This window comes from Sturnus vulgaris, chromosome 2 (assembly GCF_052056855.1).
Source record: "Sturnus vulgaris isolate bStuVul1 chromosome 2, bStuVul1.hap1, whole genome shotgun sequence".
Taxonomy (NCBI): Eukaryota; Metazoa; Chordata; class Aves; order Passeriformes; family Sturnidae; genus Sturnus; species Sturnus vulgaris.
In genome coordinates this window covers 114,804,998-114,830,649 of record NC_142244.1, presented here as the reverse complement: position 1 = coordinate 114,830,649, position 25,652 = coordinate 114,804,998, and the positions used below count along the sequence as shown (strand labels likewise).

The following is a 25,652-nucleotide window of genomic DNA, read 5'->3' as shown; positions in this document are numbered from 1 at the left end:
CCTTGTAGTAAATACTTGGTAAAATACACCCAATTTCAAATCTCATTTTAGTGTCTGTGAATCTCTCCAGACTTAGAATTTGATATTTTTACAGGTTTTTTCCTCACGCTTTTAAAAAATGCATTTACATGTCTTTACAGACCTCTGTCAAATTTCTCCTGAAACAAATAACCTGAATGTGATCTAACAAGGCAAAGTTTTCTTCTTGTGGCATTTGGCTGCTCAGATGATTGATGTGTAAAGAAGCAGCAGCAGCAAATATTGCACAGCTGTGTTTGTCACACCTGGGGAAGCCCACAGGATGTGCAGTATTTAAAGTCTGTTCCAAGAGCACCAAAACTTCCCCTGGTGCAAGACTGTAGAGGAAACATTATTAAATATATTTTGGGTAAGTTTTTTTTACCCCCATAAACTGTTTCATAGACTCTATAGCATAAATTAACGGATGACAAGAGTAATGGATGCAGTTTCTGTTTCAGCCAAAAAGGGTTAGAGGTGTCACACCCCAGGAACACCTCTTTCATTAGGGAAGAAAGGAATAAGTGGGAATCAGAAAGAGCCATATTAATCACAAATGACACCTTAAAATAGAGGCTGGCTTTTTTTTCCTTGCTGTTCTTTATGGCAGGGTCACAGCATGCTCTCTTCTGTATCTTACATTCTCCTGCTGTTGTCATTGTACTTTCTCTGACCTCTTCTTCTGGCTCGTTGCCCTTTGTTCCTTCAGCCACCTGCCTGCAGAGCCTGCAAACCCCAGCATGGTCTCTTCCTTCCAGCAGAGGCATCCCTGGATGTCAGCAATCCCAGCAGGTTTTTAACACCAGTGGACTTCACTGGAGAGACGCACGTGGCTGGGTGAGAGCCTGAGCCCTCAACTATCAGCTCAAGCTGATGACTACAACCAGGGCTCCATGATACTGAAGAGCTGAATCCATCCCAGATCCTGGACTGACAAGACATTAATAAATTGTTAAGGCTTTATCAAAACTGCAGAGGCAATTTAAAACAAATTCTTTGTCAGCAGAATCTGACGTTCCACGTAGTCTTTCAACATATGTAAAATGAAAGGGAAATAAAAGTTGTGTACATTGCTTCATTGCACCTTGAACATTTTTATTGCCAAAGTATTTCAGGACTGCAAATAGAAATATTAACCTTGTTGGTCTAATAGTAAGGATGGTCCTGTGTTTGTCTACTGAATGATAGATGGAAATACCCTATGAATGGAAAAGTAAACATTGCTGGATTTGTTTGCAGACCAACTGTCTTAGAAGAGGACAGCTGGAATTAGAACAAAAATAACCACAAAACCAGGTGCAATGCTCATGGCATTATCAATAACTTTTAATAATTTTGTTTCTTGAGTTTTTATGTCAAGCACAGGCTTTTTTCTGTAAACCATTCTAGCAGAGGTCAGTCTGTGCTAAAACAGTGATGGAGAAAGGACTGTGTGTCAATGTTAACTGCATGCAGGAAGATCTGGAGTTCCTATCTGAAAGGAGAGAGTTAAATCTTTGGGGAATTAAGACTTGAATGGGTCAGAGAGCAGCTCTCCACCCTCTCTTTGCCTTTTCCACAGCTCCCCTAACCTGTGAGGAGCAGGGATACCCCAAAGAGGGACAATCCATGAGCCCTTTGTCCCCATTTTCAAGGAGAGGCCCAAATCCTCCTGAACTTAGAGTTCATTTTAACCCCTGATCCAACCATTTGGCAGAGCTGGTCCTTCAGCTCTGCCCTGTGTTCCACCTGAGCCATTGCCCTGCTCCCTCTGTGTGACTGTGGGTCAGTGCACACACACAGTGACAAGTGATGGGGTAAAAAGTGCAGGTGAGTGCTCAGCACATCCTCTGTGCAAATCTTGTCCTTCCCATCAACACCATTCCTTGACACCCAGACAGGGATTTGCATGAAACTTGTGGGACGTTAACTCTTGAGACCTTGTCTCCTCTGTTAAATGTGGGTGAAACTGGTCAGTGGGTCCAACCACACTGCACAAGGCAAAAATGGCAAAAGACAGCAAATGTGGAGTGAAAGAAGTTGAGAAAACTGGCCCAAGTATTCTCAAAGACAGGTCACAGCTAGTGTGAAGAGAGGAACTGAGCAAACCCCATTCTCAAAAGATAAAAAGATCATTCTCTGCTTTATGGGAATCCACACACTACATTCCCACACAGGGGGTTTTGAAGAGGGAAATTCATGCAGTAAAACTTCTTTGGATGAGAGTACTGCGAAACACCAGGAACACTGCTGTGTCTTTTCAAAAGTCTGGCTCAGTCCAGCTTTAGATGGAGACACTTCCTTCCACAAATCACTGATTGCACACGAAGCAGGATTTGGGCTGTGCTCAAGTTTTTAAGAGATTGTCTGGAGCAGTTGGTTTTCCTGTATTTTCCAGTAAAAGGTTCCACTAGTGAGGCATTTACTAAAACAAACAAACCCCCATTATTTTAGTAACCTACAAGTAGAACTTACATCCAACAAACAGAACAAAAAATGCTCTTTTACAAACTCACTTCCTACTCCACAGACACAATGGTTTGTACAATAACACCACCCTCTGCCAAGAGATTTCAGTAGAAGACACAGTGACTCAAAAGAAACAAAGTGTAAGTTTATTGGACGTCAACATTTCTTAGTCAAGATCTAAGTAAAGAAAACACACTGTAGAAAAAGTTGTACAAAGCAGCAATGGATTTACATTACATTAAAGAAAAGGTTGCCTTAAGCTATTAAGTCTCAGTCCTAAAAAAAGTAAAAACCCATCCTGGTATATTGAACAGATATAGAATGTGTAAGGTATACAGGATTATAAACCCAGAGTTGCTTGTCTTACCTCTATAATCCTTTAAAATGACAAGTGATTTTGTGTAACTAACCGGAAAACTCTCTAGAAAATATATTGGATAATTCCAATTTCTAGTAGGAAACTATTCCCCTGTACCCAAGCACTTAAAGTGATCCCATTTTCCTGCTTTTTAAAAAGGGACGCTGTCAAGAATAAGCCTTAAAACATGTACTTTATGTGTATTTTGCACTTAACGCTGCAAAAGAGGGTTTGTTCTGGTTTTCTGTACATATCTGAATTAAAGCTGCTGCTGCAATAGCGGGAAGCTTGTGTCTTTAAAAGGTCATGTGTATCACTGAGAGACTGGAAAAGGAAAAAGAGGATTGAGTCTTTTATTCTGGGATAGTGAGAGTAAAAGCAACATGAAAAATCAGCTCAACCCACAGAATTAAGTTACATTTTTCAGATATCCTCACAACAACTGAGGCTGCTCATAATAGGATTTTCACGCCCAAGCAGCTCAAGTGTTATGACTCAATTTGTTTTCAAATTCTTCAATATTATTAATATAAAATATTTCTAATATAGGTAAGTCCATTTTTCTGTATCCAGCCTTTCTCTTGATAGTGTCCCTTTTCATAGAGCAGTTACAGTACAGTTTTTCACAAGTCATTTTAAATAAACAAGAATCAATAACATTAAAAATACTATCAGGCTGTGTTCAGCAACAACAGAAAAAAAAATTTTAACACTGATTCAATAACAGCAATACTAAAAAACCCCCACCAAAACAAACAAACAAAAAAACCTCCAAGAAAAAACAACCCCCTAAGCTTGTTTTGATTTTTATCTAAATCTTCTGGTAGGAAAATGTAAACAATTGTATTGAACAGCATAGGCACATGCCAGATTACAGGCTCATGCCAGATATTTGCACCCTCACTCTTAGAGCCAAGAAATTAGGCATAGTCTGTCCTTATCCCATGGGAGGAACTCATTTTAACACTGGAAGCTTAGAACAGCAACAGAGAACATGAGAGCTTTTGGAGCAAACCCACATGTCCCGCTTGGGGGAAAACAAACAACATCAGGCAAAAAAAAACCTCCTGGATGTTCCTGCCTAAACAGGAAACACAGGCCAAGCCTCTTAGAGCTGTCTGGTGTCACTGATAATGCAAAATCTCGTTTTTTAAACAGCTCAGACCAAATTCTGGGGTCACCCACTTCACCAGGTCATCTCCTTCATCAGCTGTCACAGGGTGTTTCACTCTCCCTTACCAAAAAACCCAAAACTAGAGACAGCTTCGTTACTGATTCCTGGGTTTTGCTGCCACTCCTCACTTACAAGGTTGGTCATGGTCCCAATTCAGCAAAGAACTTGCACAGAATACTTAAAAAAAATAAGATAGGCTTAGAGGCTTTGCCAACACAGTGCCTGAAAGGAAAAAACAAAGTCCCAAACCAAAATACATTTCATGGCTCAACGCTGCTCCCCTGAAATGCAACACTAGTTTCCACTCCCACTGAAGCAGGATAGTTCTCTGAGATTTATCTGACAGGTTACAAAAATAGCAAAAAAAGGACAGAATTATAGAGTCTAATCTATATATTAAAACATCTGCACATTTCTGTCACAAATTTTAGAAAAAAAAGCAAAACACTTTTTTATATTTAAACACGACCTCTAACTTTGTGTCACTTCAATACACAGCTATAAAATTAAACAAAATATGATGAAGACAGGCTTTTGTATCAATAAATTTGCCTTTTATTTTGGCTGTGGCCAAACTAGACACTCTTCAAAAGACCTTTATTTATAAACAAGCAACTAACATTTTTTTCCCATAATTTAAATTTTAAGACATATATTAAAGTTATATAAGTGGAAGCATATTTATTCCGTATCCTCCAAAATAAACACTTCTATCAAGGGCTTTTTAAGATACTGTATAAAAGCTAATAGAAAACCAGAACTGCTATATAAACATCTCATATTTAAATTTTAGAGATCCTGAATTCCTTTACTAAACAACGGAACCAAATGTAAAAAAAAAATAAATCACACAGAACATGCTCAAAGTGGAAAACAAAACTTTAAACACCCCCCCCCCCCCCGCCCCAAAACCAAAGCAACTGAAGAAAAACTTAGGAGGCTACTTAGACCCAAAATATTTTATGGATTCTTTATAATACCTAGTACACTAGGAAAAAGGTCAGGGTTTCTTCAAAGATGTTGCACAAGGTTTTGATTTAAAGTGTGTAGAATTTATCATCATAGCACAGAGCAGAATCCCAGCTGGAAGTGAGATGGCTGTGACCCAGATGAGCTGGTTGCCACCTTCCTTCAGAAAGCACACTGAATTTTAAAGGCTATAGCTCAACTTTCAGGCTGTTGTGCAGAAGAATCACTGGGGAAAACTCAGGAATCATTCTACAAAAACACGTTCGTATTTTATACAGACAGATTTCTTAAATATATATAAAGGGTACTTAGCAAGGCTTTATGTTTTTCTGATTTTTAAACCAGGTTTAAGTGCAATAACCATTTTATTCTGAAATTGCTTCTGGTAAGAAAGAAATTTATAGTCTTATTAGGTGGAATAAAAAAAGTAACTGGAAATGTCGCTATTAAGCAAGTACCTTGTTTTAACTGCAATGCCACTGAAAGAGTTTAACTGATACACAAGCAAATTAGCCTAATCATACTCAGCCACAGTCTGCCTGAAAGAGGACAAAAAAGAACAATATGTTACTTTTAGAGGTATCTAGTAGCAATTTTAGGTTGTAGTAAAACAAAGCAGAAGAGGCTTGAAACTAACATTGCAACTTTTTTGGTAGCTGAAAAAAAATCAGGGGTCCATCCTGAGCTGATTCTTTGAAACTTCACTTACAGGAAAAATAATTAAATATCTGTTGGGAAATAAAAACGGTGGCACACTTGGCTTTCACTGAGAAAAATCTGGTGTGTGCCTAAGGGTGCCCATCCTCAGATTTTTAGGAGTTACACTTGTGCTTGATTTTGCAGAATCTCAGCGTCAGCTTGCAATTCTACCTTTTGAACTCAGGATACTGAAAAAACAGTTACACACATGGTTACACAGGCAATTCAAGCCTCACTCCTACTCCCCCTGAAACTGGTGACCAAACTAGTGCTGGTTTCAGTGGACACAGACTGGGCTCTGACTCAGCAGTGTGGAATTACATCCCCCTTCTCCCAACCCTGCAGGGGGAAAGTTGGTCAGGATCATAAACACTGTTTGCATCATTTATGTTCACTTTAACCCACCACCCCTCCACCAGGTTTAAATTCTAGCAGAAGAATTTCCCTCTGTTGGTTCACCTCCTACTTCTGGGTAAATATTTCCTTGATTTACATAAAAAATTGGACCCTTACTACAGCTCCTGGTAAATACGTGTGATCCTACTTACACTAAATGCTCCAGTTGCCATTTGAGGTAAAATAATGGAACCACACAGAATATCTGCAGCCCATTATTACCACAATTTTCAACAAATTGGAAAATTGCAACACAGTCACATATGATAGAAAGCGGCAGAAAGAACTACTCTATATGCATTGTATCCATAAAATGCAGTGATTGTAGTGTGATTTTCTCCTCTGCTTTCAGCTGGATATGTATGCTTAATACAAATTTCAAATACATACTTCCTCATTTATACAGGTGTCTATATAAATATTTACATTTTTACGTTTTGTTAAAACATATCTTTGTACTCATGGCTGAGCTTATTACTTGTGTTTTGAAACACAACTCATCTTCTGTCCCTTAAAGAGCTCTCTCTTGATTTAGTAGTTATACATTCCTTTGTAGTTAAAATTACAAACAGTTGTACAAATAGTGGAAACAAAACTGTGAAACTTTTCTAACATCCATTCAACCTCAGTTCATGTTATAAACAGTACCATTTGCATTATGATGGCTGTTACACAATGACTTCAGCTACCCAAGTATCCATAGGAAATTAGTCTTTGGGACATTATATAAAGCGAAGTACCCCCCTCTCTCAATTTTCCTTAGAAAGTTATAATTAAATGGCTGAAAGCAGGCTTGCTGCTACTTCTTATATAAAATCTTAGTAATAATATTGCTGACTTTAGATTCTATTTTAATTTGCACAAGTTCCATACAACAACATAACAATTCTATGTTCCCTTAAAATAGCAAACATTCGTATCCAATAACATCAGGATTACTCAAACATGAGGTTTATTTGTTATTGCTAAAGGTTTCTAAGACCTAGGTCAATACAGCAAGACACTCCATCCACTTCCTCCCAAACTGCCAGTGCATGGCAACCACTTACATGGAGCTTGTGTGTGTTGGTTTCTTTTTGAAAAACAAATTATGACATTGGTTGCAGTATTTCACAACTATAAGCTCACAGTTAGAATCCAAATTGTTGTTTTTCTTTCATTTAATATATAACTTTATATATAATACACACGCACACACCAACATCACGGGATGAAGATCCATGCACACAATCCAGATGCAATTGTATTTCAGTGTCAAATGAAATAAAATAAAATTTATTCTGTTACTATTAGATCCCAGACCACAGTATTTTAAATTACTCTGCTTTCTACCTACTAACCAAGTAATAGTTTTCCCTACTCTCCAAATCTGAGCAGCATCCAGATTTTCCAACATCCTCGTTTTGATCCTCCTAAACCTGTAGTCTATGTGGCAGGCCTCTGAGATCCCGAACACAGCCCCCCCAAACCAGCCCTGCATGGGTTCTGTTAAAGCTAATTGTGTGTCTGTTCATGGCTCCAGAGACTGAAAGCCGTCTTGAAAGTCCTGTGGCAGAGTTTGCACATGTATTGTCTCTTGAAGGTGATTGCTGAGAGTGGGGGGGCGTGGTAGAAGAGCGTGTCCGACTCCTGCGGCACGAACAGCTTCTCAGTAGTGCTGGAGCTTTCCGGCAAGCCCGTGGGGCTGTCGGGCTCCAAAGGCTGGATTTTGGGGAGTGGTGGGGGTGGGGGTAAGGGTGGGGGTGATGGGGAATTAGCTGGTGGACATATCTCAGGCTCTTTATTTGTGGACTCCTCTGCAGCCTGGGACATGTGAGACTGGAAGTGGCTCCAGAGGCGGAAATTCGTTCGGAAGGCCTTGTTGCACACGTGGCAAATGAACGGCTTCACGGAGCACAGCAGCTCCTGGTGACGCTCCAGCTGCTTGCGTAGGGTGAAAATCTTCCCACACTTTTCACAGGGCCACAAACTGGGATCTTTCTTGGACACTACGTCCTTAGGTTCCCTGCTCGTTTCAGTGACCTCGTCCTCTATATCATCTGCAGGCTCTTCTTTGATCTGGATTTTAAACTGCTTGGAGACACTTAAGTCTTCAGGCAGACATGAAGAGTCTTCAGAATCAAAATTGATTTGTTCTGACGAATCACTGAACACACCATCCTCCTTTGCAGCAACAAAATTGTTCATTTTATTGGATTCCGACTGCGGAGGCAGCCGTGACGAACTGGTGATTTCTCCATTGTGATCCATGAGAGGCAAAGAAAAGTTCTCTGATGGAGCCATTGTGTTCTGATTGTGAACTTCAACCTGATGACGCCAGATACTGAAGGATGATTTGAAGGTGCGCATACACTCGAGGCAGGTCAGCTTCTTGTACTCACACTTGCTTTCATGCTCGTGCTTCAGCTCTGGAGAAGAAAACCTAAGGCTGCAGTAAGGACAGACAGTGGCGTTTCTACAGAGTCGCTCATGGTTTCCCTGTTCAATGAGTGAGGAGAGCTTGGCATTGCAGAGACGGCACTGATAAACCTCCTTGTTTTCCACTGCGTTTTCAATATGAATGTGATCTTTCTGCTTAGGAGCCTTATTTCCTCCAATGGGTTTCTCCCCAGGGTGCATTTTTATGTGCTGTTTGAACTGGGAGAGGAAACGATAAGCTTTCCCACAGTAGGTACAAATATAGGCTCCTTTGGTTCTCGACCTTAAATTCCTTTTGATGACTTGTTGTGCTTGTGAAGCAGACTGGCCTTGAAAGCTCTGCTTGCCACGTCTCAGTTTCACAATCAGAGCTTTTTTGATTTCTCTCTCCCTCACTATATCAATCAGTTTTCTTTGGAATTTTTCATCCAAAAGGGTGTGTGAACTGGAAGCTGGTGAGGGATTCTTCACAATTCCATGTTGTGTCTGGCAGTGCGTCCACACTTTGAAATTGGTGTGGAATCTCTTGTGGCATATGTCACAAGCATAGGGCTTCTCTGGATTGTGATACATGTTAACATGGCGATGAAGACCTGCTGTTGATCTGAAAATTTTAAGGCAGTGTTTACATTTAAATTTTTTATTTGGTCTCACTTCTTCCATCTCGCTGTATTCATCTTTACTGACATCAGAATCAGGGAAATCGGCATCAAGGTGCGTGGGGCTCGAGCCTTCCTCAAAGTTCTCTTCTGAGCCAGGAGAACCCTGCTCATCCGCCTTCAGCTTCTTGAACGGTAGCCTCCTGTCATCCTGGAACCTCCTTTTCGCTGGAAGCCTGCTCGGTTCCTTATGGTCATCCTCTGTTTTAAAAGCAAAGTCTTTGTTTGCTGATGCTGAAGCATCACCCACTGTAACTCGTATGATGTCAGCAGGATCTGAGAGGGGACTGCTGGGCTCAGTTTTGATCCGCACCTCCGAGAGAGGGGAAGCGACCTCCCGATCCGTTGACTGAGAGGCACTGAAAGACCTAAGGCGATGTGGGTGTACTACCTGTGGCTTCTCATCCGAGGAGGACTTCTCCAATGACTCTTTCGAGGATGACTTTTGGGATGCAACATTAAATGTCTTCTGGGAATCATTGGTTCCTGGTGAGGAGCATGAGGATACCTGTGCAGGTTTTAGGTCAACAGAAGGTGAGTAAACAGGAACCTGGCTGTCCATGGACAGTGACCTTCGAAGGAGACTTTTTACAAGGGGCCCACTTCTGTCAATACTTTGGTTTTCTGGGCGAGACCCACCAGATGGGATTACCAGCCCTAACTTGGAGTAGTAGAGCAAATTCCTGTCTTCCCCTTGACCATTTCCTTTTCCTGCCTCGCGCAACAAAAACGTGGATTCTGCTGTCCCACGCAGAGACAAGACTGGTGGACGTGGCCTTTTCAATGACATCTCTGCAACTTTTCCTCTCAGAAGCTGAGCGCTGCTTCCTGGATCGCCGCCTGCCATTTCTTTCTCTGCTAAAGACATCTGAGGCAACACCATGTTCCTTTTCACTAAAGCAACTCTGCTCTGATCCTCCACATTTCCACAAGTTTCATGAACCTTTGTATAGCTCACAGGGCCTTCTTTCAGCCACCTCCTTTCAGTCAGTGATAAGTTGTGAAGGGTTTCAGTTGGTTTTGTTACCTGTGGTCTGCTGCTAGCTTTGACAGCCACAGAGGGTGAAGGTTTAGGAGTATGGCTTAAGTCATGCTGTGTTTGATTTACGCTTTTCGCTTGTGCTTCAATTCTGTTCTGACAGACGATGACACTTCTCTTCTGAGAACTACTTTCATCTTCATCTTGATAGAGTATTTTTTTAATAGGACAAGAAGGAAAAGGAGCTTGAGGACTCTTGGAAACAATGTTTGTAAGAAAAGATATTCCAAGACTGTAGCCCAGTTCTTGCACAGCTGCGAGGCTGCCTTTCTCAATGAACAAGGATGAAGAATAAATGTAGTTCAACACATTATCAAAAGCATCTGGCTCACAGAAGTCGAGCTGAAACACTGACTGAGACTCATTCTCCTTATTTGTGAACAGAGTCTGGAAGTATTCACTGCTGGCTGCCAGAACATTCTTATGAGCTCGGAATTTCTGGTCTCCTACGATCAGCACAACGTCACACAGCTGTCCCTTGAGACGCTCCTCGTTCAGGGTGCTCAGGAGGGAAATGGCATGTGCTGGATTTATGTAATGCAAGAGCCCCTCCATGATTCTGATGTCCCTGAAAAAGAACAACAACAACAAAGCTGTAGGTTGCCTTATATGAACTGTTAGAGACAAAGTAAACACATCTCCTGTACTTTGTAAACTGCCTAAACCACCATTAAACAGCGATTAAAGAAACAGCTTGTGTGGAGGAAAGGTTTGGGAATGAAAACACCACTGGTAGGTCCAAAAAAGCACAGGCATGGAAGAACCAGCTCATTTGCCCACTTTCAAATATCCTTTTAATTGCTAATCTTACACCAAGAATATTAGACCTAACTAACTGGGATGGATGGATGGATGGATGGATGGATGGATGGATGGGTTCTGTTCTCCTCCCGTCATACTCCTCTCCACAGGGAGGAGCAGTTCAATCATTTCACTCTTGATCATCTCTTTTTCTGCTTCAGCTTTATGAAGATCTATCTTGACAACTGCATTGATAAACTCTTGGATCAGATATCTAAAGCTTAGTTATAGCAACTCACCTTTCTGATGCTAAGCAACCCTGACAGTCTCCTGCTGACTAGATAAATTAAGGGGGTTTTGTTGTCACTTTCAATAGGATGATGGAAAAGGCACTAATACTGGGAAGGAAGAAGGATTATTGTCTGTAATCTAAATGCATCATATTTACTTATGCTTAATAAGTGTTGTTAATATCTACTTCTAACTATATCTATCACTTAAAACTGCACTGGCAGGATCTGGTTTCTGGGAAATGTCAGTTTTCACTGAAGTATCCCTGCATTGCTTTGCTCAGGATGAAAAGCAATCAGAGAACTGAAATCCCTGTTTCATTCATTAGCATTAGAGCCCACAATCTGAGGAACAGTTACCTTTGGCTGCATCCAAGAGTAAAATAAGTAAAAAATTAAGTAAAAGAAGTCAAAATTAAGCTGCAGTGCAAAAATCTCCATGATCCATATGCTTCAAAACAGCCCACTCCATACTGCAGGATGTCTTGATAACTCAATATACTGCTCCTGATGAGAGCTTAACAAAAGAAGATAACCAGAATTTCTGTGGCATTAGTTGCAATTTATATATCTGTGCACAAAAACACACATAGAGAAATCAATAATATTAAATTCTCTTATTTTTTTCATGGACACTCTCTAACTACCTCCATGGTGGTTATAAAACAAGTCAATGATTTATCTGTTAAAAGCAATTATCTTATTTTTACAGCTTATTTGAGAAACTACTTTTTAGTTTCATTTGTACATGATGTATGCTACTACAACAAAAAGATTTCACTGTTCATCAGCTTACAAGCAAAACTGTAAAGTTTATTAAAATAAAAAAACAATACTGAGAAGCTATAACCCCATGGTTAATAAATGAGAATGGTAAATCTTAAAACTAATGGGTATAAATAAGTGATCAAATTGTTATTATTGAGAAATGACTTAAAGGATGCTGCATGCAGTGTCTCAGGGCACTGATCATATCAAGGACTCAGCTACCACTTCTACACCTAAAAATACCAAATGAGTTCATAGTGACATGGCAACAGCAAAACCAGAATGATGTTTCCTCACCAGATCAGTCTTTACTGAGTATTTCAGTGTCATTTCATAAACACTAATTTATCCTTAAATCACCTTAGATAGCTGTAATGCATAATTCCCCCACACCTCCATCTATAAAAAGCAGTGCAGTCAATCTTAATTTGAGAAAGCAATCTGGCTTGTTTTGCTTTCAATGTTTTACTTAAGAATACTGGGAGGATGGAGGTGGTGGTGTGAGGATGGTGGCTCATTACTCTCCTCCTTTGTGGATGCCACTGCAATCTGAAGTGGCAGAGTGTGACTGGCCCTAATCCAGTTTCATGGTCTGAGCACCCATTAACAATTACAGAGTTGTAAGTGCTCTAGGAAGGCACCTTTCTCTTTCACTTCACCTGGAAGAAAGTGAGTTTGCAAACTCAAGTGATTCCTCTGGGATGCAAGCTGAGAAGGTAAATGGAGGTAGAAGATCAACAGAGCTTAGGAAACTTTAACTGTGGTATAGAGACACCTAATAGAAGCTGCTGCATAACCCACACTTCAATGACACAATGGAAATAGAGTGTATTAGTCAAATGTTTTGAAATACTTTAAGATCTTTCATTTTAATCTGCTTTGCTCTTGTGTTTTTAAAACTGGTAGAATAAACAGCATGTAATTACTATGTGTCCCTCTGCCCACATAACACAGCAATGCAGCATAACCAGTAGCAAGTGGTGTAAAATCTGCAGGACTAAAGCAGAATCAAACAGCCACCCATCCTTCTGGCCAGTTTCCTTCTTCATTCTACAAAAACTTCAATGCATCGCATTAAACACCACAGACAGAAACATCCCTCCCTGCCAGGCTCAGAGCACAGGAAAGGAGGCTCCGGTGCAATGTAACTCTGTCACTTTAACAGTAACCAAGGCAGCAACGTACACAAATGGCAAAGGACCAAATCAATCCTCCAAAGGCAGCTTTAATCCTGGTATTTCCTAATTCAAGTGCTTGACTTTCAGCTTAATAGCCTTTAGAAAGAAATTTAGGCAGAAATTAAACAAACCATAGTAAGAAACACACCAGAACTGTTTTGTAGAGCCATTTAAGATGTTTAGCCAGATCATGTGAAAGCCTGAAACACTTAGAAGTAGGGAAAAAAAAAAACCCAAAGAATACCTGAGTCAGAATACAATGTGTTAGAACTTCCCTACATGAACACTTTTCAGTAACAAAGTTGATCCAAGTCATCCCCGCTCTCTTGTGTTCATCTTACCTGCACACTGCAGGTCACTCCTCCTTCAGCTGTGCCAGTACAAATATTTGCAGGCCTGTATGACTTAGCAGAACACACAATAAATAAACCCCCAACATAATTTATTTTCAAATGCTGGTCGGTTTTCATAGTAAACCACATCAGGAACTACTGCATTGGCATAACTGAAGAGGCAGCAGTGGGAACAGCCATAGGAGGACAAGAACTGGCTCCCCGTGGCACCATGTGTAGATACACAACTCTGGCAGTCTCCTCTAATACCAAATTTGGTTCCAGGGGTTTGGGTACTCCTACTTCTGAGCTGTAGATTGTTTTGTGATTAGCTACCTAAGATCTTTCCTCCAGATAATCTGCTTTTATTCTCTAACCTTTTTCTTTTTCCAGCCACCTTCACTACTGACTGGAAACAAAGTTTTCTTCTTTTCTTCCATGATGTTCAGGTGACATCATGGAAACAGCAGGAGCACATCAGAAAATCTCCCACTGTTGTATGCAGGTGCCTCATGCCACAGCAGCTTCTGGTCCTCAGGTGGAAGAGTGACTGAATTTAGACTCCAGACCCAGGAAGGGCCAGTGTAGCAGGCCAAGAAGAGATTGTAGTGTCAGCCTTCACAGAACCACAGGATGGGTCAGGCTGGAAGGGACCATAGTGGCTCATCTGCTCCCACCTCCCTGCTCAAGCAGGGTCACCCCAGAGCACAGAGCACAGGATTGTGTCCAGATGGTTCTGGAATATCTGCAGTGAAGGACACCCCATACCCTCCCTGGACAATCTGTCCCAGTTCTCAGTTACTGCAAAGGAAAGAAGTTGTTCTTCATGTTCAGGTGGAAATTCCTGGGCATCATTTCTGCCCATCACCTCCTGTCCCGTTTCTGGGCACCACAGAGCAGAGCCTGGTCCATCCTCTTGACATCTCCCCTTTCGATATTTATACACATTAATGAGTCCCCTCTCAGTCATCCCTTCTCCAGGCTGAGCAGGCCCAGCTCTCTGAGCCTTCCCTCGGAAGAAATGTTCTAGTCCTCTAATTCTCTCCTTCAACAGCCCTCCACTGATCTCAGAAAACTAGATGTCAAAAGCCTAAGTACCATATTTGGTATAAGATTGGTTTTATTTTATATTTTTAACAAGGATAGAAAAAGATGCCTCCACTATTTCAAAGTAACTTTTGTAAAATAAAAGAAATCTCAGGAAAGTGCTTCACAAGGGAAGAGTGAAAAAGCTTAATCTTAGGACAAACAGTTCCTTGATCTTCAGCAGCAACCTCCCTCTGAAGTGGCAGTTCCCCTGCCTTTCCTCTGCTCCTTACTATCACATCTCCCCCTCCCAGCTCTGTGCCCCTTCCTTTCACCAGCTCTGCTGCTCATTTGATCTCCCAGTGAGTTGATTTAACTCCTTAAAATTAAGCAGGAAACAACAAATAAATTAATTCCAGAGTTTTAGATCTATTTGCTATTTTCTAGGATAGGGAGCTTAATCAGCTCACTGAGAGGTCAAATGAGCATCAGGGTTCCAGAAAGAGAAGCCATGCACCTGCCCAATCTTTGTCAGGAAGTTGTTCCATCAGCTTCCTCCATCTGAAATTTCACCTTTAGAAACAATGGAGCCACCGACTTTACAGCTGAAACTTTACAGATAGAATCAGACAGATATTTCTGTGTGGTTTCACTGTAACAGCTACACCCTCAAATACATGAGAACTAAGAGACATTGATTGTTGCCTTCTAAATTCCATAAGGAAATCACTGTCAGCTAAAGCTCCATTAACAGCGTGCTGGGGGGCAGTGGGAAAGATGATGTTCTGAAACCCTCAGTGAAATGCAGTATTGCAGCAAGGACGTGCCAGGGCTGTGAGAAAGTGCAGGTGGAAGCAGAGAACATGAGGATGGAGGAAGAAATACACAGAAGAGACAGAGACTGAACAAGGAAAACGCACAAGAAGCATGGCAGGGACAAACCCACAAAAGAAAGCAAAGAAATATGGATTATAAGACTAAGCCAAAGCATACAAGTGACCTCCTGGAGCATCCCCTGGAAAATGCAGGAATATTGCATTCATTTGAGTGCTTTCTTGGAGATCTGATGGCTCTGACAATTCCGGTGCTTTTTCAGACACCAGAAGAGTACAAAGTTCCCTTACTTGTTGTAAGTCCAGACAAAAAAGGAACCTACACTGCTTCAGCTTCTACTCGAGGACCCTATGCTGGATTTTATGATTTGAGTTTGACAACAGTTTATAAAATGTCTCTTCTCCCATCAACAGCCTTTGCAACACAGATACTCTCCCATAGAACACACAGATTTACACATCCCCCTATATACCCCCAAAACCTGTAGGTAAAAGCTGCAAACCCACATAGGAATATTGTTTACATTTCTATAAGCTTTTTCTATCAAAATACTTGAACAATCTCTTGCTGCAAGTTTGGAGATTCTCTCTTCCTGGGTTTAATGAAATGAGATCTCACTGCTATTGCTATTTTCCACTGCAGACAGCACTGTGAACTTTCCCCATGAAGACAAACATTTCTATTTCCAATAGGTCAGCAGCACAGAGAGAATCACTGGTATGAAGACAGGCATAAAATCAGATAAATAACATGCTTGATAGTGTGTGAAATTGATGGACTAATTTCTAGGTATTTATCCTCCACACATATAAAAGCAGAAATTTAAAGAGAGAAAAAGAAGAAATTTTATAATCATAGAATCACAGAATGATTTGGGAAGGGACCTTAAGGATCATCCAGCTCTAACCCCCTGCCATGGGCAGAGACACCTCCCACTGTCCCAGGCTGCTCAGAGCCCCATTGAACCTGGCCTGGGACATTTCCAGAGATGGGGCAACCTGTGCCAGTGCCTCATCACTCTCACAGTAAAGAATTTTTTTCTAATATGTAATCTAAACCTACTCTCAGTTTGAATATTCTACAGTTTATTTTGCTCTACACTACAGACAAATAATTAGCAGTTACCCTGACACAGACATGAAGTTCACTTAGAAATCAGAGGCTACTATTCACATTCAGATCATACCCTCAGTTTCACATTCTGACACTTAAAATAGCTCCCCCTGACGTGCAGCTAACTACAGAATGTCAGAGTACAAAGCTCCTCTTGTCATTCCCATTCTTGTTTACAACCCAGCAGCAGCTCAGGGTGCAATTTCATCTTACTCGGAGCAGTCTAAGGAGGGATTGCTCCTGCAAGGAGCAGCCCGTGTCACCTCCCCCTCCGAGGAAGGGCTGCCTGGAGTCAGAGCAGGGAGCGGATCCAGCTACAGGATGCAAGGGACAGGACAGGGAAATGCTGGCTGGGAGCTCTCAAAGTTCTTCCTGAAACATTCAGTGAAGATTAAATCACATCAAACACAATTTGATATTTGTCCTGGTCTCCATGCCTCGACTGAAAGGTGTGTAACCCAGCCTCCAAATTGCTGAAAACTAAATCAAAATATTAAAAAGTTTAAAAACACCTTTCTCTAGGAGTTCTTCATCTTCCATTCCCTTGAAATGTTTGTTTTGTAATGCAAAATACAAAGCAACATTTGCTTTGTAATGTTGCAAATAAACTCTGATGGGACAAATCTGAAAGGCTTGACAGCCATCAAATTTAAACACCTACAGAAATCTCATCCCCAGAAATATTTATTGTCATTTTTTTGGTAAGAGATGCATGAAATTTGAAGAATTGCAGACCAAATATGTACACTTTTACTTTTTCTACAGGTTGACTTTATTGTTTTATTGGCAATGCTGAGATATATTTATCAAATGGAATGCCATCTGCTTTACTAGATGAGACACATTAACTGGCCTAATTCACAATAAAAACTTGTGTACATATTGCTTTTAATTTTGCTGGTGTAGTAAAAATGACATTGTGGTCATATTTCTATTACTATAATGGTGCTTTTTTCAGGCACAGTGTATTTTGGGTGCGAAGAAAAGCCACATATCCATGTAAGGTATTTTTCTATCAACAGAATAGTGTTTACACTAAGGTTTCTTTAAGAAAATGAGACATGAGGGGAAAAGGGCATACATTTAATCTGGAAAATGCAGAATATAAAAGCTGAGCCTAAAAAATTGCCAAGTGAGAAAGTTATGATTCAGGTAATGCAGGTATCTTCCTTCCACTGAAGGGATCCAGAGAAAATGTCATTCAGCCATCACTGATACTGGGAAGATGATAAAGGAAATACAACAACAATTTTACCTGAATTTTACCTTAAGAGATTTACAAGCTCATGAATAGCATGTGGAAGATGTTCAGTTAACTCTAAGTCCACAAGCAATTGAATGTAGGCTGTTTTACATAGTTTAAAAAAAGATTAATTTAAAAATCCAGCTCCATGAACAAGAAAAGTATTTTCTTTACTCCTCAAAAGTATTTATGAGAATGGAGATGATCGTATTTTTACTGGAATTCCCTGAAATTTGGCCCTCAACCTCAACAGCTCAAGCACTGTACTCAGTTATGTCTTGGTACAGAAAAAACAAATTCCTTTAGGTTATGACAGACTGAGTGTGGCAGTGATTAGAAATCACGGTAATTCTGCTGCTTTTCCTTTCGTGGTTCTTAATTTATATTAAAAGGGGTTTTGGGAGGCATATTTACTGTCCCAAGTACACTGTTTGTAGAAATGCTCTGAAGATACTCACACCTGTGTCCAGAGCAGACTGTGAGGGGTGACACACACTGTGCCCTGTGTCAGAACTGTCCCTGCAGTAACCACAACTTGTCAGGGGTTGATGAGAATGAACTGCAACCTAAATATTACTCACACTGAGGTAGGATAAACCTTGGATAAAGAGACTAATGCTCCCAGACAAAAAAGGGGAAAAACATTTCTTCCTTTCCCAAAGAATGCAACTTAATTGTATACAAATTACTATCAAAGGAAAAGGTTTGCAGCATTAAAAAAATATATATATATTTGGCCAAAGGATTTTTCATGTCTTTTCAACACAGACTGCATGGAAAGAATCTGCACAAGAAAGATGTGGTGTTTCACTACATCTCAGAGGGAAAACCCCTCAACAATCAGGACCAGGGGATTTTAAAACTTATGGTGGACAGCAAGACTGATGAACTGATGGGGGTGGAGATGAAAGGAGCTTATGAAGATTGAAGACTTGCTCAACACTTCCTTTCCTTGCACATAAAATATGCCTGAAATGTTCCAGAACAGCAAAATACATAAAGTAGCCAATAAGACAACAAATTTATTTTTATTTCACTGCTGATTGAAAGAAAATATAAGAGGACCGATGTCTTTAATATTATCAGTAGGGAAAAAAAATGGAAACACTACAGTACAAAGACTAATTATTAAAGTACAACAAATATTTGGGAAGGAAACCTCCCCCTGCACAGACACCTATTTTAAAGCAGAGCATATTGCAGTCTTTCCACTTGCAGCAAATGACTTTGCTGCTTTTAAAGACTTTTTTTGCTTCTTGAGGATCTCAGATCATTACATGACACGGATTTCAAAATGAAGGCGCTCAGTTGCTCAAAAGTTTAACGACAGCTGAAATTGTTGCAACTGCAGCATGTGACTCAGAGCACAGCCCCTCCCAGTGCAGAACAAACCCTGTGCTGATTACAGCCCAACTTCCTCTCCCCTCTGAGTCCACTCTTGGTCACACGCTGAAGTTATCACCATTTTGCAGATAAAGTGAATTTCAAAACCCTGAAAGCTACAGAGAGTTGGTTTTTAACAGTAACTGCTTCACACTTCCTGAAGTTCAAAACAACTTCAATACAGTAAGAAAACTCAAGGTTTTCTGTGAAGTTGTCCTTTTAAATCCAAATGTTGACCTGTCCCTAACTGTAAGGAAAGTGTGATCAGCCATCACTACAAAAATGATCAGACGTGTGCAAGTATTCCCCAGCATCACACACGAAAAAATACCCCATGTGCTCAGAAAATCTAATTTCTTAGTAATACCCAGATCCTACTGACCCAGAGGGTGCTCAGAGTGAGGCAGATGCAGCAAAGTATCACCCTGGCACTTGGAACCTACACAGCAGGAGGCACAAAAGTTCACATTCATCACTGAATGTACACCACAAAAAGGACTTTGGGAACTTCTTAAAAGCTGCTGCCTGTTCCATATTCAGTAAGAATACTAGTATGTGCTAAAGGATAAGTTACTTTGAACATTAAAGCAGAATCAGGTGAGCTCAAAAGTGGTGAAATCCCCAAGGAATCCTGGTCTGGCTCTGCAGCTTTAAACTCCAGAGGTTCTAATTTGTGCCATCTCCCTGCAAACCCCTACTGAGAACATGCAAATGACAGTTCTTGAAATGGTGACCATGCAGTCAGGGTGGGTGGACTTTCCACAGGTAAACAAAATACTCTTAAGAAATTACAACTCTATATATCTGAGAGAAAGGGATGCTAGAACCCCTTTCACCCAGGAGATGGCCACATAATTTGGTTTTTTTGATAACAAGGTTTATAAAAACAGTCGCTTAAATTTGCTCCAAACTTCCACTCAAGATGATCAGCATAACGCTCGTGGAAAACTTTAGTCAGAGCACTTTTGTCAGTTTGAGCAAAGTCAGAACAGAACACTAAACTTACATATGAAACAGTACTAGATTTACCTGTAGTGTGTGCATTTACTACTCCTGATTTAATATCAAAAGTCTTCCTGTACAAAGACACATTTAAAAAAATGTAGTTTCACATTAACTTATCTAAGGATAAAATATTAATTTTAATTTAACTACAAGATATTCCGTGTATTCACAAAAGCTCTGTGATTACTTACTTCCACTGGGAGTCCAACTACAAAACAAAGGAAGAACTACTAATGCAATTACTATTTAATTATTAAAATGAGCTTACTCAGCACATACACATTCCACAATTATTTCCTGCCTAATAGTAATTCCTTTAAGTTTTTCTCCTGTTTATTTACGTGAGCCTCATCCAGTCTGAACACAACATCAGCTTGGACTTTATGGAAGATTATAGTGAAGTTCTCTCTGACAGCTGTGACCAGGTAAAACACCTTCCACAAATTTCTGCAGGCACAGCTCAGCACTCAGGACTTCCCCACCTGGCTGTGTAATGTGCTTCATCCTGCCGATGAATAATCCAGTCCAAGAGTTCTCGGACCAGCAAAGCCACACTTTGTTTCCAGAAACACAAAATGGGTCAAGCTGGAAGGGACCATAGGGGCTCATCTGCTCTCACCTCCCTGCTCAAGCAAGGTCACCCTAGAGCACACGGCACAGGATTGTGTCCAAATGGTTCTGGAATATCTCCAGTGAGGGAGACTCCACAGCCTCTCTGGACAATCTATCCAATGCTCGGTCACCGCACAGGAAAGTTCTTATGTTCAGGTGGAATTTCTGTGCATTAGGGTCTGCCCATAGCCGGGCACCACGGAGCAGAGCCCAGTCCGCGCTCGGACACCTCCCCTTTCTATACTGCCAGACATTGATGAGGTTTGGTACCTGCCTGCACTTACACGCGGGGACCTCGCTGGGGGGAGATGAAACGCGCTCTCCCTTCCAGACACACCGGGGAGGAGCCGTGTCACCGAGTCACGGCGCTCCCGGCGCCTCTCTCGTGTTTTAGAGCTCGGATCGGAGCCGGGGGAAGAGCCTGGAGCCGCCGGCGAAGGGGAAGCGCCGGACCACCGGTCCCTCACACCCCTCGGGCGGCCGGTTCTTCTCACCACCGGTGCCTGCTATCCCTCACACCATCGGTCCCCAGTGTTCTTCACACCACCGGTCCCTCACGCCCTGGGGCGGCCGGGCCCTCGCGGCCCTCACGCCCGTTGCAGCGGGTAACGGGCTTCTGAGGCGCCGCAGCCCAGCGAAGCTGGAGGTCGGCGCGCCGCTTCCCGCACCCCTCTCTCCGCCTCTCCCCGCCTTCCTTCCTTCCTTCCATCCATCCATTCCTCCATCCTTCCTTCCTTCCATCCATCCATCCCTGCCGGCCGCGCTCATGCGCCCTGAGCGCTTCCCCCGCGCCTCCCCCTCGGGGCTCGGGCCCAGGCGGGGCGGGCGATGTGGCGGCGGCCGCGGGCACCTCCCGCCCGCTCCGGGCGCCTGCGCCGCGCCCCGCCAAGGCGCAGGGGGGGAAGAGTTTCGTAACCGGCGCATGCGCGCGGGAGCCGCATCCCCGCTCGCTGGAGGAAGGGGGGGGGGGAAGGAGGAAAGAGAAAAAAAAAAAAAAAAGGAGAGAAAAAAAAAAAAAACACCTCAGAGTTACGTCAGGAAAAGACGGATTTGTGCGCGGGGAGACCCGCGCGGCGCGGGCAGCCCCCGGGACGGGCGCGACACGCGGGCGCTACTCACCCTGTCCGCAGCCCCCCCCTGCTCGCCCCCCTCGGCGCCTCCGCTCAGGGCTCAGCCCGCGCTGCCGCCGCCGCCGCCGTGATTCCATCCATCTTGAATTTGACGTCATCCCACAACCGAGGGATGAGGTCATCGCGGGGAGCGCTCGTCACGTGCGCGGCGCCGCGATTGGCCGGGCCGGGGCGGGGAGCGGGGGGCGAGGGGGCGGCGCGGCAGGGGAGGGGGGGGCACGGCGGGGAGGAACGGGGAAATGGAACCGGGGACGGGAACGAGGATCCCCCGCCCGCCCGACCGACAGCCCGACAGCCAGCCTTCCACCGCGGGCAGCACCGCCCGCAGCGCCCCGGCCGCCGCCCTCAGCCCGCCCCGCCGCAGGAGGGAAACTGAGGCAGCGGCCGCGCGTGTGGGGGGTGGCCCGGCAGCGCGGGGGGGACACACACGGAGGGACAGGTCAAACAAACCGAACAATGGTGGGGGTTCGGGGGGTGCCGCTGTGGTAACCCGCGCCCACCGCCCCCCCCCGGCCTGTGTGCTGCGGGTGTGGGGGGGACCCCGCGTGCGGTGAAATTTGTAATTGTTTCGTCGTGAGTTTTTATTGCGGTGATTGTTATTATTTTCATGTTGTGGGGTGGTTTTTTTTAAGTGTAAGGCCCAGTGTGGTGTGTGAAGAAGCGCCGTGCCTAGTGCCACCCGCTGTGTGCCTCACAAGCCCCCACCCACCTCTCACATTTCCGTCCCCCTCAAAAGCCACCACTGTCCCCATCAAAAGCCACCGAGTCCCCCAAGCCACCCACTGTCCCATTCACAAGCTACCTATTGAACTCCTCACAAGGCACCAACTCTCCCCCTCAAAAACCACCCGCTGTCCCTCAAAAATCCCCCCATTCCCCTCAAATACCACCCGCTGTCCCTCAAAAACCTCCCCATTCCCCTCAGAAACCACCCACTGTCCCTCAAAAGCCACCTACTGTCCCTCACAAGCCACCCACCGTCCCTCACAAGCCACCCACCGTCCCTCACAAGCCAGCCCACCACTCCCCGTTGCCATCAGGCACACACATGCCCAGATCCCGGTGGGTTCTGGCTCAGTTTTTGTAACTGCTGTACTCTCTCGTCTTGATGTGATTTGAAAAAAATTGTAATGGCCATTATCATCGCTTTAGGCTGGCTTCTCGTCGTGATTATCCGCTTGGAATTAAGTACCTGAATAGGGCTTTATGTGTCAAAATGCAAGCATTAAAATAGAAATTAAGAATTACAAGATTTCTCTTGTTTTTGTCGAAAGCTAATCTGGCGCCTTATCTTTTCATTAAGGACAGCTCTAGAGATTAGCATCTAATCCCATACATGTTTTCAGTGTGCTTTTAGATATCCCACCTAAGTCACAAATAGTCCGAAGCAGCTGTAGAATCCCTGGAATGTGTTTAGGGATGCGTTCAAACCTTTTTTGACAGGGTTTTGTTGCTAGTGGGCTAAAACCCACGTAAGGGAAGGCGATGTAGCTTACTGGGTCTGGCTCCTTTATTCCCTCTCCGGATCTTGTGGGTTTCTTTTTTTGTCATTGCCGGCTCTTTTGGTAGCTTTGGAAACTTGGGAAGCTGCTTTTGAAAGATTGGGGTTTTTTTTGCTCAGGGACTCGTGCCCTGACACGAGTGTGGCTTTGTGAGCCAGCACAAAACCCCAGCAATGTCTTTGGTGCTGTCTGGAAGAGTTCCCTGGTCTGGTTTGCTGTGTTTGTGGGGTGTGCAGACAGCTGCTCTGGCACAGGGGCTGCTGTGGTGATGAGAATAAACAACTGGGAAAGCAGTTGCATCTGTTCCCATAAACCAGTTTGTGCAGTGATTCTGGCTGTGCTGCCTGGGAAGGATTTGGGGAGCTAACCTGAGCTTGGAAATCAAGGCCCTGATAACTTTTTTTTTATTCTTTTTTTTTTTTTTCTCATGTGTACTCAGTTACTTCTCAGCCAAGCAGAAACTGGTCTTGCATAATTCCTCATCCGTGCTTCTCCAAAAGGGCCTGTGGCACAGATGGAGGATCTCTGTCCCAGAATTACCCTGCTGAAAGGTGTTCTTACACATGTGTGTCTTCCTGTGCAGGTATTTATTACCAGTATTTTTAATTTATCAGGTTGTCTAGTGAAAGTGCTGCCAGTAGAACAGAGCCCATGCAGTGGCTTGTATAATTCTGTTGGAGTGAGTCCAGAAGAGGCCACGGAGTTGATAAGAGGACTGAGGCACCTCCCCTGCAGAGACAGGCTGGGAAAGTTGGGGTGTTCAGCCTGGAGAAGAGAAGGTTGTGTGGAGACCTCAAAACACCTTTCACAATCTGAAGAGACCTGCAAGGAAGCTGAGAGGAGCTCTTCATCAGGAACTGGAGTGACCCAAGAACAAGGGGGAATGGGTATAAACTGGAAAAGGGGAAATTTACTTTAGATATTAGGAAGGAATTCTTCCTTGGGAGAGTGGGGAGGCCCTGGGATTGCCCAGAGCAGCTGTGGCTGCCCCTGGATCCCTGGCAGTGCCCAAGGCCAGGTTGGACACTGGGGCTTGGAGCACCCTGGGACAGTGGAAGGTGTCCCTGCCCGTGGCAGGGGTGGGATGGGATTATCTTCCAACCCCTTAACATTCTATGATTCTATAGTTTTGTTCTTACAAACAGATTATTTGAGAAAATTGTGAATGCAATCCTCCAAGATTCTGTGATTCAAAAGACATTATCTGACTGTATTTCATGACCAAGTCTGATTGGCTTCATGTTATTAAAGGTTATGGATGTCTTATATCCCTGTAAATCAGATTTTTCTTGATTCTAATGAAATCTTGGGAAAGAATTCACTCTGTAGAATTATTGGGAGTTTAAGTTGTCTCTCAGTAGGTTTATTTTGTCAAATGTACCATTCCCAATTATTAGAATGTATTCTGGTTCTTCAAGATTAGCTTGTTTATGAACATATTTTCCAACATTTCTAATTTTAGATGCTTTGATGGGGGGCTTAGTTTGATATATTTTTCATCTGTATGTGTAGTTGCAGCTGTTATTACCAGGTGCATGTTTGTTCTCCATTTGGAGTATCCAATAACTGCTCAAATTAACTTTGGATCATACTTGCCAACAAGATTTATCACTGGAATTTTATTAAAAAAATGAGCCCCTGCAAAATGTAGAATGTAAAGAAACTTTAAGAAAATAAAGGATGATTATACATGGACATTGTGAGCAAATTAACATGCAAAAGCTAAAACACTTGATTGAAAATTATGAGAATTACTGGTTTTTGTAGTGTAAATATTGCACTAAAGGGCAAAGTTGTGTACTCTGAATAGTTCAGTGTTTTTAGTACTAACATTTTCAATATAAAAGTAGTTGGAATAAAGTAATATCCTGGAGCTAATCTATCTTTTTTTAGATTTGTAGTTTCAGCTCTTTTACATGTAGAGACCCTAAAATTTTCTTTAATGAAGATTTCGACCTTGTGTGATTAATTTAAATCTAATGACATCAGGTTCTTTTCCTGCAGAGCCTTAGAAGTAGCTGAGATACCCTGAGGCACTCCTCTATAAGCAGCTGGGAAAGAGTTTTGCAGAGAGGAGTTTGGTTTTGAAGGGGAGAGAGATAAGGACAGAAGAAGCTGCTTCCTTTCTGTGGGAAAACCTTGACTAGATGGAGATGCTAACATTTTTCATCTAGGTAAATTTTCTTTGAGCCTTCTGCCCATGTAGAGAGATCTGTTCTGTACTTTGGTGGCTTTGGGAGTGTATCCTGCTGGAGCACCCTGTCCCCTTTGGCAATGGGGCTTTTCCAGCTCCAGGCTTCTCTTGTAACCCCTGGAA

At 42.8% G+C, this 25,652-nt stretch overlaps 1 protein-coding gene across 2 annotated transcripts; it reads right to left on the bottom strand.

Moving 5' to 3' along the window:
• Nucleotides 1–2,590: 2,590 nt before the first annotated feature.
• On the bottom strand, nucleotides 2,591–22,023 carry ZBTB21 (zinc finger and BTB domain containing 21). Of its 2 annotated transcripts, XM_088160460.1 has the most exons (3): nucleotides 21,832–22,023; nucleotides 20,914–20,923; nucleotides 2,591–10,746 (listed from the first exon to the last, which is right to left on the bottom strand). In XM_088160460.1, exons 1-3 carry the CDS (start codon nucleotides 21,953–21,955, stop codon nucleotides 7,557–7,559), a joined length of 3,324 nt encoding a protein of 1,107 aa, XP_088016586.1. In that variant the 5' UTR covers nucleotides 21,956–22,023; the 3' UTR covers nucleotides 2,591–7,556. The 2 variants fall into 2 exon arrangements, with proteins under 2 accessions (XP_088016586.1, XP_088016585.1); XM_088160459.1 differs by lacking the exon at nucleotides 20,914–20,923 and having other exon boundaries at nucleotides 21,823–21,956.
• Nucleotides 22,024–25,652: the final 3,629 nt, after the last annotated feature.

Excerpts from the sequence above, each read along its gene's own strand:
- ZBTB21 (XM_088160460.1), bottom strand. The coding sequence starts at position 21,955 with ATGACCTCATCCCTCGGTTGTGGGATGACGTCAAATTCAAGATGGATG.